The sequence below is a fragment of the Eurosta solidaginis genome, chromosome 4, assembly GCF_040869045.1.
Source record: "Eurosta solidaginis isolate ZX-2024a chromosome 4, ASM4086904v1, whole genome shotgun sequence".
Classification (NCBI taxonomy): domain Eukaryota; kingdom Metazoa; phylum Arthropoda; class Insecta; order Diptera; family Tephritidae; genus Eurosta; species Eurosta solidaginis.
The window spans coordinates 99,716,600-99,731,003 of record NC_090322.1 but is presented as its reverse complement, the minus strand read 5'-3'; the positions used below and the strand labels follow the sequence as shown (position 1 = coordinate 99,731,003).

The following is a 14,404-nucleotide window of genomic DNA, read 5'->3' as shown; positions in this document are numbered from 1 at the left end:
AAAAGAACGCCTCTAACACCCCTATCACTCTGGTACACCCCTGTTGAAACTGCATGTTTCCTTGGACTCACGTTCGAGGATATTGATGAAAATTTGTAAGTGTTCGCACCTACTAGATGTGGCAAAACACTCCTACAATAGCAACAAGGCTTTGATGACAATTTGTGAGTGGCCGCACCTATTGAACACAAGACGGTGGTGTTATCAGGGTTTTATATATGCAGACTAGATATATGCATGACCAACACCGGGTTTTATCAAACACTTGAACTCAATTAGGTTGCTGGGTACTTTAAAAGCTTTTATTAATACGTACGTGCGTTATTATTTATAAATCGAATTAATATTTCCATAAATTTTAAACATTCGAAAAGTCAGCGAAGGCTTTACCGTAATAGTTGCGCTTTATGGTTCTGATTCTCGCTTTTAGTATCTACTAGTGTTAATCTGTGAATTTATAGCTGTATTTACTGCTGAAGAAGCAGCCTGCTGAATATGTTGGTTTCTCATAAATTCCGTTGCAAATTCATGTTGCGCTTTGGCCATACTCGCACCGGTGCTTCTGTAAATTGAGTGGATCTGGAAAATAAAATTAAATCGTATTAGTGTTTATACGAAAATGATGTTAATAGTGTACAGTTCACGTTTCAAGTATAAATATACCGCTATTTTTAGCATTTTTTTAATGTTTTTTGTGTGCTGTTCAGTATTTTTAACATTAACATTCAGCCCAATTCTAAACGAAAATTCCGTGCGCGTTGTTTCGTATTCTGAACAATGTTCGAAAAAGCGGAAACCGGTTATGGGAGAAAAGTAGGTATTATGAATGTAAGGGAGAGGGAGATTTCTCTGCCATTTCATATGAGTTTTTTCACTAGTTAAATTAAAGGGAATACATCAAAATAGTTAAAGGAAATTGGTTATTTTAAGAAAGAACACTTATTTGTACAAATTTGTGCTAAAATATATATTTACATTCTACCACAATATTCTCACTGTTAATACAACAACAACAACAACCACAATATTCTTTATTTTAAGTCGAAAAATATATCATAAGCAACGGAAGAGCTCTTCGCATATTTGATGCAGCCATCCAGAAATTGCGCAAAGATTTTTTAAGAAGGCTTAAATAGATCTTGGCATATGGCAAAAGGCGAACTCAACTCGACTTGGCCGCCAGAAAATTTCTTTGCAGAATGAATGCAGGCAACTCCGGCGGATCTGTGTTATCCCGCCGGTATTCTTCTTATGCTCCTCTGTTGATGTTGCTGTGGCACCAATTCATTACTAATTTCAGTTAATACCACATGAAATGCAATAGTGTGCATTGTTTATACCTTATTTCTTAATTTCAAACAAATTGGCAACAATAATTAAACTTTACAATTTTTTAAACAAAATAAGAAATGCGCGACGAAATTTCAATTGACAAAACAGCTGACTTCGAAAATTCGAAATTCCTATTCTCAATTATTCTTCTCCCTAGGAGAAAAGAATTGGAGGAATTTTTCCGCGGGAATAAAAAAATCCACGAGAACAAAATTCCGCGAGAATATTTAGAATTGGTCTGATTATTTTTCACCTGCCTCACACTTTACAGTCAAAATTCGGCTTACGCTAATTAATTGCAGAAACATTTTGTCACTCTTTTTTTACTGCTTGGAAACTTTTAAGTTGACCCTTGTTTGAACGAAATTTATGAAAATATATTGACAAAATGTAACTTTTCGCAACTAATTATAGAATAATTCGCTGCCAAATACCTTCCAAGTCACATTTCGATCAGTATACCAACAAAGGGTGTCACGAGCATACTTTGATTTTTTTTTTATATAAAGTTAAAATAAAAGAAAAATAAGTTTTTCTTTTCGCAACGCTTTAGCGCAAGAATATACGTAGGTCACAATTCCTTTAAACTAAAAAATCGGAAAATAGTTAAAAGAAAAAAAAGAAAAATAAAACAAGTAAATCCTATTCTCAATTATTCTTCTCCCTAGGAGAAAAGAATTGGAGGAATTTTTCCGCGGGAATAAAAAAATCCGCGAGAACAAAATTCCGCGAGAATATTTTGAATTGGTCTGATTATTTTCACCTGCCTCACACTTCACAGTCAAATTCGGCTTACGCTAATTAATTGCAGAAACATTTTGTCACTCTTTTTTTACTGCTTGGAAACTTTTAAGTTGACCCTTGTTTGAACAGAAATTTATGAAAATATATTGACAAAATATAACTTTTCGCAACTAATTATAGAATAATTCGCTGCCAAATACCTTCCAAGTCACATTTCGATCAGTATACCAACAAAGGGTGTTACGAGCATACTTTGATTTTTTTTATATAAAGTTAAAATAAAAGAAAAATAAGTTTTTCTTTTCGCAACGCTTTAGCGCAAGAATATACGTAGGTCACAATTCCTTTAAACTAAAAAATCGGAAAATAGTTAAAAGAAAAAAAAAAAAAATAAAACAAGTAAATCAGCCCAATTGTAAGTATTCCCTCGGAATTTTGTTCTTTTCTCCTAGGGAGAACAATAATTGGGGAAAAGGAATTCCAAATTTTCGAAGTCAGCTGATTTGCCAATTGAAATTTTGTTGCGCATTTCTATTTTTGTTTAACAAATTGAAAAGTTTAGCTTTTGTTGCGAATTCGTTGAAAATTGAGAAATAAAATATAAACAAAGCACAGTATTGCATTTCATATTGTAACGAATTTACTGCAAATCCTCTTATTTGCAACCTTCTGCTAAGTTCGAATCACTAAACTGTTGAATAAATAACTCCAATATTTAATAATGCAAAATGGCCTTTATTCAAGTACTTCACAATAAATAACTCTACTATTGCCCGACAGATAGCGTGCTTAATCGAAACTGATTGTAGCGCCTCTACGGTTGCTGCCTTATATACTCTTTGATTTCCTCGTTGCATCTTCTAGGCGCTTCTCTTCTAGAATCTACTAGTTGGTTATCTGCTATAATTATAACTACAGATGTGCGTGTATAGCTCTCATATGCGCGTGTGCTTGTGAGCGACACTTCCACAATTATAATTGCATATCTCAGATAAGATATCTGCATATGTTTGTGCGTTACTTCTCCGCTGCGTATACGTACATATCGCACACTAACTACAAAAGAGTCACAACTTGAAAAAATGTAAATGTTCAGGAGAGAAGAAAAACGGTTTATGTGCAAACGTCTGTAATGTTATACTGAAATCCAGTTTTACAAAGAAGGATACCTTCATTATAAAATGAATTGACGAAATTTTGTTGTAATTATTTGTTTACGGACAAAATATATAGCAATTTTGAATTATGACTATTTCTAAGAAAACTTACTACTCGTACATTCACAATTATTTCATCAAAAAAGGCACATTTCACAATAATACAAGCAACTTTACTCACGCTTTACGTATAAAAAGACACAATTTTAATTAATACACAACAAAGTTAAAAGTTGTTTGCAACAAGATAGTCAGGATTTAAAATAATACACTTTATGCCTAAAACAACTGTTCACTTGTTCTTAAGCAGATTGACAACTAAAAATAGTACGCTTTAGTTGATAGAGCGCAAGCGATGCAATCAACACCAAAACTGGCATGACGGTAATTTTACAGTTAAAGAAGAATATAATGACAACGACATTTAAGGGGCAGTTAGAGATGTGTACTGTGAATTGGTTTATGGAAAAAAACCGATTTTGAAAAATGTTTAGTTGTGACTCTTTTGTAGTTAGTGTGCGATATATGTAGACTTAATGATTAATTCGTTTATGTAGATACATAATGATTGATTTATGGATGTGCATACAATCACTGCTTAGCATCGGCTTAGAGATGGCAGTACCTCTTAGTGTTGTTAATTCGTAACACTGCCCTCCACCTAAGTCTGATCGTCCCGATCAGACAAATCTCCCGATCTAAACGCCGCTAGCATCTCCAAATGTACCACTCTTCTACTCCGGGGCTTCCCAATGGTTTGTATGCGGTAGATGGTGTCACTGATCTTCTTCACAACTTTGTACGGCCTTCCCAACTGCACCGAAATTTGGATGGAACATCTCTCCGCCGGTGAGGGTTGTATAACAGTACCAAATCTCTCTCCGAGAAACCTTCCGAATTATTGTTCTCATCGTACCTGCGTTTCATTTTACTACTCATTATCCTTGATCGTTCCCTCGCACTCTGTTGTTTGGTCAATGAACTACTTTGTAGAGCTTGCTCTTGACGGATTGGCTTCACATACTCAGTATCGTTCCGACGTTTCCCAACAGAAACGCGCGCTGGCTTGAAACCACGCTTGCATTCTTTCTGGAAAATTCTTTCAGTCGTTTTAGTGCGTCCATTAGGTTTTGTCAATGCCAGTGTTTCTCTCGCAGGTACTTTTGATTGCGCTTTATTTGGCCCATTCGATCCATCAACCTTTGCTCGATCTACTTTCCTTGACTTTCGTGGTCTCTGTCGAATCTCCTCCACCAGCACTCCCTTACTGCTGAACCCTTTTTCCAAACTGAAGTTAAGTGGCACATCCTGGGTCTCATAACGCATCACCCTTCTCTGCATATCGATCTTGATGTCGTGGTCAACCAAGAAGTCCACTCCCAATATGACTTCATCAACAATCTCCGCTACAATGAATTTGTGTAGAAGCATGACCTTTCCAATTAATACCTCACATACCACTTCTCCTTGGACTTGATTATACTCGCCAGTGACCCAGGGGCGGATCGTGACATTGTGGGACCCTGGGCTAATGTTACTCAGGGCCCTGTTTTCTATGGTGTGCAGTATATAGTTATCAGAAAAAAAAAAATCAACTTATAAAAACATTTATTTATCAAAACAAATATGACAATAAAGAATATTAAAAAACAAATCAACCTTTCTGCATTTTCGTGCAGCGAATTCCTTTATTTGCTCATCAACTGCTAAATCCTTTGTTAGATCACAATTTATAGAAAGAAGGGATAAATGATTAAGTCGATCGTTCAGCATTGTTGTCCTATACTTATTTTCAATATATGATATCCTGGAGAAAGAGCGCTCCGCTTCGCAGCTGGTGATGAGCAACATCAAACAAATTTTTTAAATGGTGTAACAATTAGGGAATACACCAACAAGTTCCTTTTCATAGATAAGCTTATAAATTTCACTGCAAGAGGTGTAGCATTCTGATTTAGATTGTAGTAAATATGATTTTAATTAAATGCAATCATTTACTAAATTTTTATCTACGTCATCTGAATAATATTTTACAACATTGCGTACACTTTCCAGATCCACGCTTTCCTGGTTTTTATTCTGCAAATCCATTAAAAAATTAAATTTTTTGCTGGTTGTCTCATAGACTTGACCCCTTTCATTTAAATCAATAATCAGCTTATCCAATGCAAAGTTTCGCGTGTCCCTTTTAAATGTTTCTGCGCCACACACTGAGACTTTAACTGTAGACTTATCGGCAAATCTTGAAGTCATTTGTCTCTTGTAAACGTCACTGTAATTTGTTACCACACTAGTACTTAATTTTTTAGCTTTCTCTCCGCACTCTTTTAGCTTCTGATCTGAATGCTGTACACGAACGCTTTCAACGAAACAATTAATTTATTGGCATCGCAAATATTTAAGCAAGGGCTCTGTACTTTTTTATTTACCACATGAAATCTCTCCAAAATTTCTTCCCAAAATGTGATTAAAATTGCAAATGAGAGTTTCGCCAGTTTATTAAATAAACTTCGTGCCTATTTTCTGAAATCAGCTTTCTCATCCTCATTTTCGCTAAAAGTTTTTAAAATTTTCATAATTTCAGAATAATGATTTTTTAAAGCTTTGACAGCCTCATAATGACAAGACCATCTGGTTTGGCTTAAACTTTTTAACGTAAATTTTAGTTGCATTTCACGATGTAACAATTCCCACCTATGGGTTGAAGATGAAAAGAAAACACATATTTTTTGCAATTTCGGTTGCAACTTTAACACATTCTTCACCAACTAGATTAAGGGAATGTGCAGCACATGGTATATAATCCGCTCTTTTTTTTTTTTTTTTGTTTAATTAATGCTGGGACCTTTGTACTGAACCGACTAAGACAGTCCCCTACAATTATCCAGTATCAGCCCATTTTTTTCTAAAAAGTCTTGTAGAATATTAAATAAGTATAATCCAGTATGACTACTAATTTTGATGAACGAGACACATCTTTCGTACACATTTCCCTGAAAACAGTATCGTAATACAATAGCAAGTTGGTCATTGTGAGACAGATCTGGAGTTGAATCCATCACGATTGAATAATACTTTGTGTCGTCGTTATTTTTTTGATTTATATGTTTCACTATCTGTTGGCCCATTATATCAATAACTTCCTCATATACTGTGCGTCTTGCGGGGCATTCGTCTTTTATTTTTATTGATGGCGGGGGCCCTTTGCATCCACGGGGCCCTGGGCTGAAGCCCAAAAAGCCATTAGGTAGATCCGCCTATGTAGTGACCGTACGCAACCTTGCTCCAGATAACGGTTTTACTCTCCTGTTGAACAAGTCAGATCGGATTAAGGAATGAGATGCGCCCGTATCTACAGTCAGCACACGCTCCTTGCCATCCCGCTTTCCTTCGACGGCAAGACTGCTCGATTTTCTTCCAATTTGCGACACAGATATCACAGGACAAGTTTTCGTTCTTTATATCTGACACGCTCTCGATCATCTCCTCCAGCTTTGCGCTTACGGCCACCCACATTGTTGGAACTATTAGGACCAAGATCGCAATGACATGCAATGTGACCGGGCTTCCCGCATTTGAAGCATTTGATAACTCTTCCACTCCGCTTTTGCGATCCTTTCAGCACCTCCGATATTGCGTCTACCCACTGTGGCCTTCTACTTCCACACGGCGTGCTTTGAAAACTGGCTTACACAGAAGCGACGCTGTTTCCTGAATCAGAGCATGTGATACCGTTTCTGCGAATGTTGGCTTTGGGTTTGCGTATGTAGCTTGCTTTGTTTCGACGTACCGTATGCCATTTATAAAGCTCTGAATCTTTACCCTTTCACTGTATTCCACGGGTGCGTCCGCATTCGCTAAATGTGCCAGCCTTTCTTGCAATGTTTCCTATGCTCAGTTCCGTATCGTCTCTCTAGAGCGCCTATCAATGCTTCATAACAGTTCCGTTCGCGCTCTGGAATGGTTTGTAAAATCTCAGCTGCAGGCCCTTTCAATGCCATGAACAGTGCAGCAACTTTATCTTCAGCATTCCAGTTGTTCACTGTTGCGGTCTTCTCAAATTGTAGCTTAAGCACTTGGAGAGGAACAGAACCGTCAAAGGATGGTATTTTTACCTTTGGATTACTCCCTGAAACTGCTGGGCGATTTAGTTGCAACTCCTGTATACGATCTTTCAAAGCATCCATCTCGGCCTCCATTTTATTTTGTCGTTCACTAAAAGCCTCCAGCTGCGATGAGACTTTTGTTTCCTGTACCTCCAGCTTCGTTGAGATACGCTCTTCCTGTGCTTCGAGTTGTAATGTTATGCGTGCCTCTTGCTCTTTTAATTGTTCTGCAATTTGTGACGCCACGTATGTTTTCTGTTCATCCAATTGTGCTTCAATCTTCGATGTTATACGTTTCTCCTGCGATTCCAGCTGAGATGACATTTGCGACGACATTTCGGATATACGTGTCTCCTGTGCTTCTATCTTGGATGATATACGGTTCTCCTGGGATTCTAGTTGGGATGCCATATTTGTGGATATTTCTGATGACATTTCTGTTATGCGTATTTCCTGGATTTCCATTTTTGCCGATATCTGTGATAACAAAGCCAATATCGAATTATTCTCGCCGCTTGCGACTGAACTCGGACTTCCGTTCTTCTCTTCAATTTTTGTTGTTGACTCGTCCCCATCAGGATAAAAGACATACTCGTCCACATCAAATCCTTGCGACTCCATTACCTCTCGTAGCCGTGCTTAAAGTTCAATCTTATTGCCGGTTGTATTCAAACCACGGCTCTCCAACTCCTTCTTCAGTTGCTGGATCCTCAACTCACTCAACTTTGCCATGTCCAAGTTGTACTCGCAATCTTCGGAATTTATTCAACAATTCCTCTTCTGACACCAATTGTAACGAATTTACTCCTCTTATTTGCAACCTTCTGCTAAGTTCGAATCACTAAACTGTTGAATAAATAACTCCAATATTTAATAATGCAAAATGGCCTTTATTCAAGTACTTCACAATAAATAACTCTACTATTGCCCGACAGATAGCGTGCTTAATCGAAACTGATTGTAGCGCCTCTACGGTTGCTGCCTTATATACTCTTTGATTTCCTCGTTGCATCTTCTAGGCGCTTCTGTTCTAGAATCTACTAGTTGGTTATCTGCTATACTTATAACTACAGATGTACGTGTATAGCTCTCACATGCGCGTTTGTTTGTGAGCGACACTTCCACAATTATAATTACATATCTCAGATAAGATATCTGCAAGTTAACAGTGCACTTCCCACAGTGCCCTTATGGCAATCATAAACAAATATTCCATTTCTCAAGCCACTGGCATTTCAGTAAGCAGACTAAACAATTATTGTATTCTCAAGCCACTGGCATTTCAGTAAGCAGACTAAAAAAAGATTATATTACTCAAGCCACTGGCATTTCAATAAGCAGACTAAACAAATATTATATTTTTCAAGCCACTGGCATTTCATTGAATAAACATTCCATTTCTCACGCATCGGTTTTCAAGGGCAAATCCGATGCAACGCTTATATTGTAAATATTGAATTAAGTTATAAATAAGAGCAATTGTGGAAAATAAAGTCAGTTTGGATTCTGAGTTTGGTGTCAATGTTACATTCTGTAACTAACCACACAAAATTCTTATTATTTTTTAAAAACCCCTCCTAAAGTAGGAGGACGATAATTGGCGCCCGGCGTGTGGGGCACGCGTTGTAAAAAATAAGTATCGTCAAAGGACGAGAAAGAATAAAAAAACACAAAAGTTAAACAAAAATTTTTTTAAATAAGTATCGTGAAAAGACGAGAAAGAACAAAAAAATACAAAAGTTAAACAACAAAATTTTTTAAATAAGTATCGTCAAAGGACGAGAAAGAACAAAAAAAAATACAGAAGTTAAACAACAAAATTTTTAAATAAGTATCGTCACTGGACGAGAAAGAACCAAAAACACAAAAGTAAAACAACAAAAAATTGTTTTCAAAACTTTAACTAACTACCATTGTGAATTCATACAAGTGGTTTAAAAAAAAAAACATTAACAATAGTAAACAGCTTCAATCATCTGTTGAATCGCTGTTCGAATACTTAAATCATTTAATGTGAAGTTCGTGGGTTGAAATTTGAAAATTGACAAGAAAAATACAAGTCAGCAGCTAACAGCAAAATAAGTCCATGGAGAAATAAATTTAATAAAGTGTGCAAAAAGAAAAACAAATTTAAAAATCTAATTCTTGAATTGCTCGTATCACAACAACAACAAAACAAACATACAACCATAACGTTAAATAAGAGGAAGAAGTAAATGAGAGGAGAAGAACAGTTCAAAAAGGAGCAGAAGAAAAAAAGGAAGCTCTATATAAATTTGATGTTACAGGACCAGTGAGAGCAGCAGTACGGCAGTGAAGTAAGATTAATTTTTATGCTATTTAGTGACTAAAGATTCATTCTTGTACTTACGCTATTTAAAAAAAAAAACAATTACTAAAAATATTTAAGTGTGGATTTGTTGATACAAGTATTTAGAAGTATGTTGTTAGAAAGTGAAAATTAAGCCCTAGTGGCTAGGTTAATAGCCGCGACTAACGCTTCATTAAAATTAAGCGGAATTGCGCAGGCAAATCGAGGGGATGACTCAGGCAGCTACCATTGCGGAGTACAAGCCTGAGATCATCAACCAGCAAATAAAGTGCGAGGAGTCTTTAGAGATAATAAAGTCTTTGCCTGAATTCACGGGAAAGCAAAATAAATATGTTAGTTGGAGGGTATCCGCTAATAACACAATGAGTTTATACGTTAGAGGCAGCCGTAGGTATTTCGCTGCACTAACTATATTAAGAAATAAGATTACCCAGGAAGCCAATGATTTGCTATCAAATCATGGGACAGTGCTAAAATTTGATGCCATTTTGGCACGATTAGATTTCGCATACGCCGACAAGAGGCCAGCCCACATTATTGAACAGGAGATGAGCATTTTGAGACAAGGCTCTAATTCAATAATTGATTATTATAATAAGGTTAACGAGAAATTAGCGTTGTTGATATATAAAACGATCATGACCTACGGTACTGACAGTTCAGTCACTAGGGAACTTAATGCCAAGAATAGGCGAGATGCTTTACGCATATTTATAACCGGATTGAATGGGAATTTATCAAATATCCTGTTTTCACTGTCACCAAGTGATCTGCCGAAAGCTTTGGCAAAGGCCCAAGAATTGGAGTCTAACAATATGCGAGCAAATTTTGCTTTACATTTCGGTAGGCCGACCCATTTTTCGCCTTCAGCAAATAATGGGCAAAATAATTATAACCATAGAAGAAACTTCAATAATAATCTGAGGTTTGCACAAGAACAGCCTCAATGAAATTTCGGGCAAAGAGTTGAAAGGGTGCAACCACGACCGACCCCAATGGATGTTGATTCCAGCCTCAGGGTACAAAATCGGCCGCAGCTAAGACCTGCTTATAATTACCAAAGTAATAACAATCAAAAGGGAATATAGAAAAAAGACCACATGGAAGCACGCAGCAGACCGTGCAACCACCCAATAAGACATTACGTGTCAATAATTTAAATGAGGATAATTTTTTAGACCAAAATTAGCTTTGCCATACATTTTCTTGTATGACAGGGCAATAGGTAAAAATTTTAAAATATTAGTTGACACAGGGGCAACTAGCTGTTATATAAAGTCAGGTATTTACAAGAACAGAAATGAACTGGCTATACAAAAAAGAGTTAAAACAATTAACGGCTATTCAATAATACGTTACTATCATTTTATAACTTTGTTCGGTAAAAAGCAAGTTTTTTATGAAATTGAAAATTTAGAAGCAGATTTGCTAATCGGATATAAGTTCTTGAGAGATATAAAAGCGGTAATTAATCTTGAAAAGAGGAGGTTGATAATAAATAACGATAAAGAAGCAGAAATATTTAGCTTGGGAAGTGAATCCGAGCGACAGGAAAATTTAGAAAATGAAAATACTTTGGGAGCAAGGTTTTCTAAAGTGCCAGCCGATGGTAATACCGGCAAAAGAAAGGAAGATAAAGAGGAAAACACTCGGGACAGAGAAATCCTGAGACGCCAGCCGAAGCGAATTCCGGCAAGTTTTAAAATAAAACACGTTAATAAAAATAATTTGAATATAAAAAAATCGGGAGAAGATCCTGAAAAGCCAGTCGTTGAATTATCCGACAAGATAAATAGTTAAAAGGGAGCGTTGAATACAATTACTTTGGAGGAAGAATCCTTCGAAGCACCAGCCGATGTATGTTCCGGCAATGCAGAAGATAATTACAAACCCTGTAGTAGGAAAGGGTCAAATAAAGTTATTGTTATGGAAAAGGAAATAATAGCGGAAATTAAGAAAACTCATTCTGGAATAGATATGAATTTACCGTTTAGGAAAGATGTTAGAGCGGAGATTCGTACTGCGACTAATACTCCAGTTTGGAGTAAGCAGTATCAATATCCGCTAGGTGCAAATAGCTTTGTTAATGAGGAGATCAGGGTTTTGTTGCAAGATGGTGTGGTTCGTCCAAGTAAAAGCCCATACAATTCACCCATCTGGGTTGTACCAAAAAAAGGCATAAATGAAGATGGTACACAAAAGTTGAGGATGGTTGTGGACTTCAAAAAATTAAATGAAGTAACAGTTTCGGATAAATATCCAATTCCAGACAGCAATGTCATACTGTCTAATTTGGGGGGTTCTAAATACTTTTCTACAATTGACCTTGAGTCGGGATTTCATCAAATTTTGATGAAGGATAGTGATGTGGAAAAGACAGCATTTTCAGTTAATAACGGCAAATATGAACTTCTAAGAATGCCTTTTGGACTGAAAAACGCACCTAGTATTTTTCAGAGAGCTATGGATAGCGTTCTTAGGGATTACATTGGCAAATTTTGTCACGTATATATAGATATCATTGTGTTTTCCAAAACATTTGCGGAGCACACGGAGCATTTAAAGACGGTTGTTGATACGTTGAAGAAAGCAAATATGAAAATTTCAGGCATTCATGACAGGTTATTATAGAAAATTTATTAAAGATTATGCAGCGATAGCGAAAGCATTGACGAAGCATTTATCAGGGAAAAATGGCCATGTGTCACAGCACATGTCTAAAAAAATTGAGGTTAGATTAGAACAAGACGCAATTATGGCTTTTGAAAGATTAAAGAAATTACTTGCAAACCAAGTCGAACTAACTCAGCCGGATTTTACAAAAAAATTTATATTGGCAACAGATGCCTCAAATGACGCATTGGGAGGAGTATTAAGTTAGGAAGGAAAGTCCATTACTTTTATATCGAAAACATTAAATTCAACAGAAAGAAATTATGCGACAAACGAAAAGGAGCTTTATGCCATAGTTTGGGCATTAAAAACTTTAAGAAATTACCTTTATGGGGTATCAGATCTGGAAATTCACACAGATCATCAGCCATTATCTTTTTCGGTTTCTCCAAGAAACCCTTATGTTAAAATGAAAAGATGGCATACTATTATCGAGGAATATGCTCCAAAAATAATTTATAAGCCAGGTAAAGTGAATATAGTAGCGGATGCGTTGTCTAGGCAATATATAAATCAGGTATCTGATGACTCATCGGATCGTGCCACGGTGCATTCTGCGTAAAGCTCAGATAATGTGGAGATTCCGGAGATAAAAAAAACCGTTGAATCAGTTTAAACAGCAGATATTGCTGAGTAAAGGACGTTTTACCATACATGAGTCAGTGATAAAGTTTGGTAGGACAAGACATCTTATTGAATACGACATGGTGGAAAATTTGATAACAATTTTAAAGGAATTTATACAACCCAGTCTTGTGACTGCAATTTACTGTACACCAGAAGATCTCTATGAGATTAAAACTAAGTTAAAGGAAACGTTTACAAATAAATTTTTGTATGCCAGGAATTTTCCTATAGATGTAACAAACAGGGAGGACCAAGGTGCGATAATAGAACAAACACATAACAGAGCACACAGAAGTTTTGAAGAAGATTTAAAGCAGATTTGTAAGATGTACTATTGGCCTGAAATGCATAAGCAATTCAGAGAGTATATTAGAAGCTGCGATATTTGCAATGGAAATAAATATGATAGGCACCCGAAGGAAATACCGATTGGAGAGGCTCCTGTACCTGATGAGGAAGGAATACAGATTCATATGGATATATTTTATCCTTAGTCTTTGAAATTTATTACATGTTTTGACGCATATTCAAAGTTTTTGATTATTAAACGAATTGAGGATAAGACTGAGTTGGAAGATAAAGTATTGGAGATATTACAGGGTTTCCCTAATGTAAAGATGATAACACTAGATAATGAACCAGGATTTACTACTGTGCAATTTAAAACCTTGATGGAGAGACTTCATATTGATATTTATTTTTGTAACCCAAATCACAGTACTACAAATGGACAGGTGGAGAGGGTTCATTCAACGATAATTGAGATTGCGAGATGTATGAAGCAGGAATATGATTTGATCAGTTTTTTTGAATCAGTATATAGAGCGGTTCAACAATATAACAAAACTATACACTCCGTGATTGAGAATAAACCTTTTGAGGTACTGTATAATAAGATTAAACATGATACTGTGCCACAAAAATTAGTACTGGCGCAAGAAAAAAATGTTAGACAGACAAAATAAAAACAGGAAAATAAAATAGGAGAGAGGAATAAATTAAGACCTAGGTATAGGAAACAGATAGTAAAGGAGGATTTAGGTAATAGGGTTAGGATTAATCAAAGAAATAGAATAGTGCATAAAGATAATATAAAATCTTAATTATACATTTTTAGATGATACCAGTAATAATTGTATCACTAATTGCTCTAGCGATATCAGACATAGTCTATACCGCAGCTTTGGAACAATTTTCCACATAACCAATTTGACTTATTTTGAAAATCTCATAATGGCAGATAAAAAATTGTACAACAAAAAATTCAGATACAATAATTTAGAGGAAACGTCTGAATCACCAGATATTAAGAACTCAGACATAGAATTTGAAACCGGTTTAATAGAAACCTTATTGGGGCAACTACAACGAAAGAGTGGAAGAAATAAAAGGGGTATTAATGAATTAGGGACAATATGGAAATGGATAGCGTG

The 14,404-nt window shown here is 36.0% G+C and overlaps 1 protein-coding gene across 1 annotated transcript in view; it reads right to left on the bottom strand.

Annotated features, from left to right (window-relative positions):
- Positions 1-280: 280 nt before the first annotated feature.
- Scamp (secretory carrier membrane protein) overlaps positions 281-14,404 on the bottom strand; it is a 260,179-nt gene continuing 246,055 nt past the window's right edge. Inside the window, exon 5 of the mRNA XM_067782314.1 lies at positions 281-579. Coding sequence (XP_067638415.1) covers positions 427-579 — 153 coding nt within the window. The 3' untranslated portion in view covers positions 281-426. The remainder of the gene's footprint in view (positions 580-14,404) is intronic.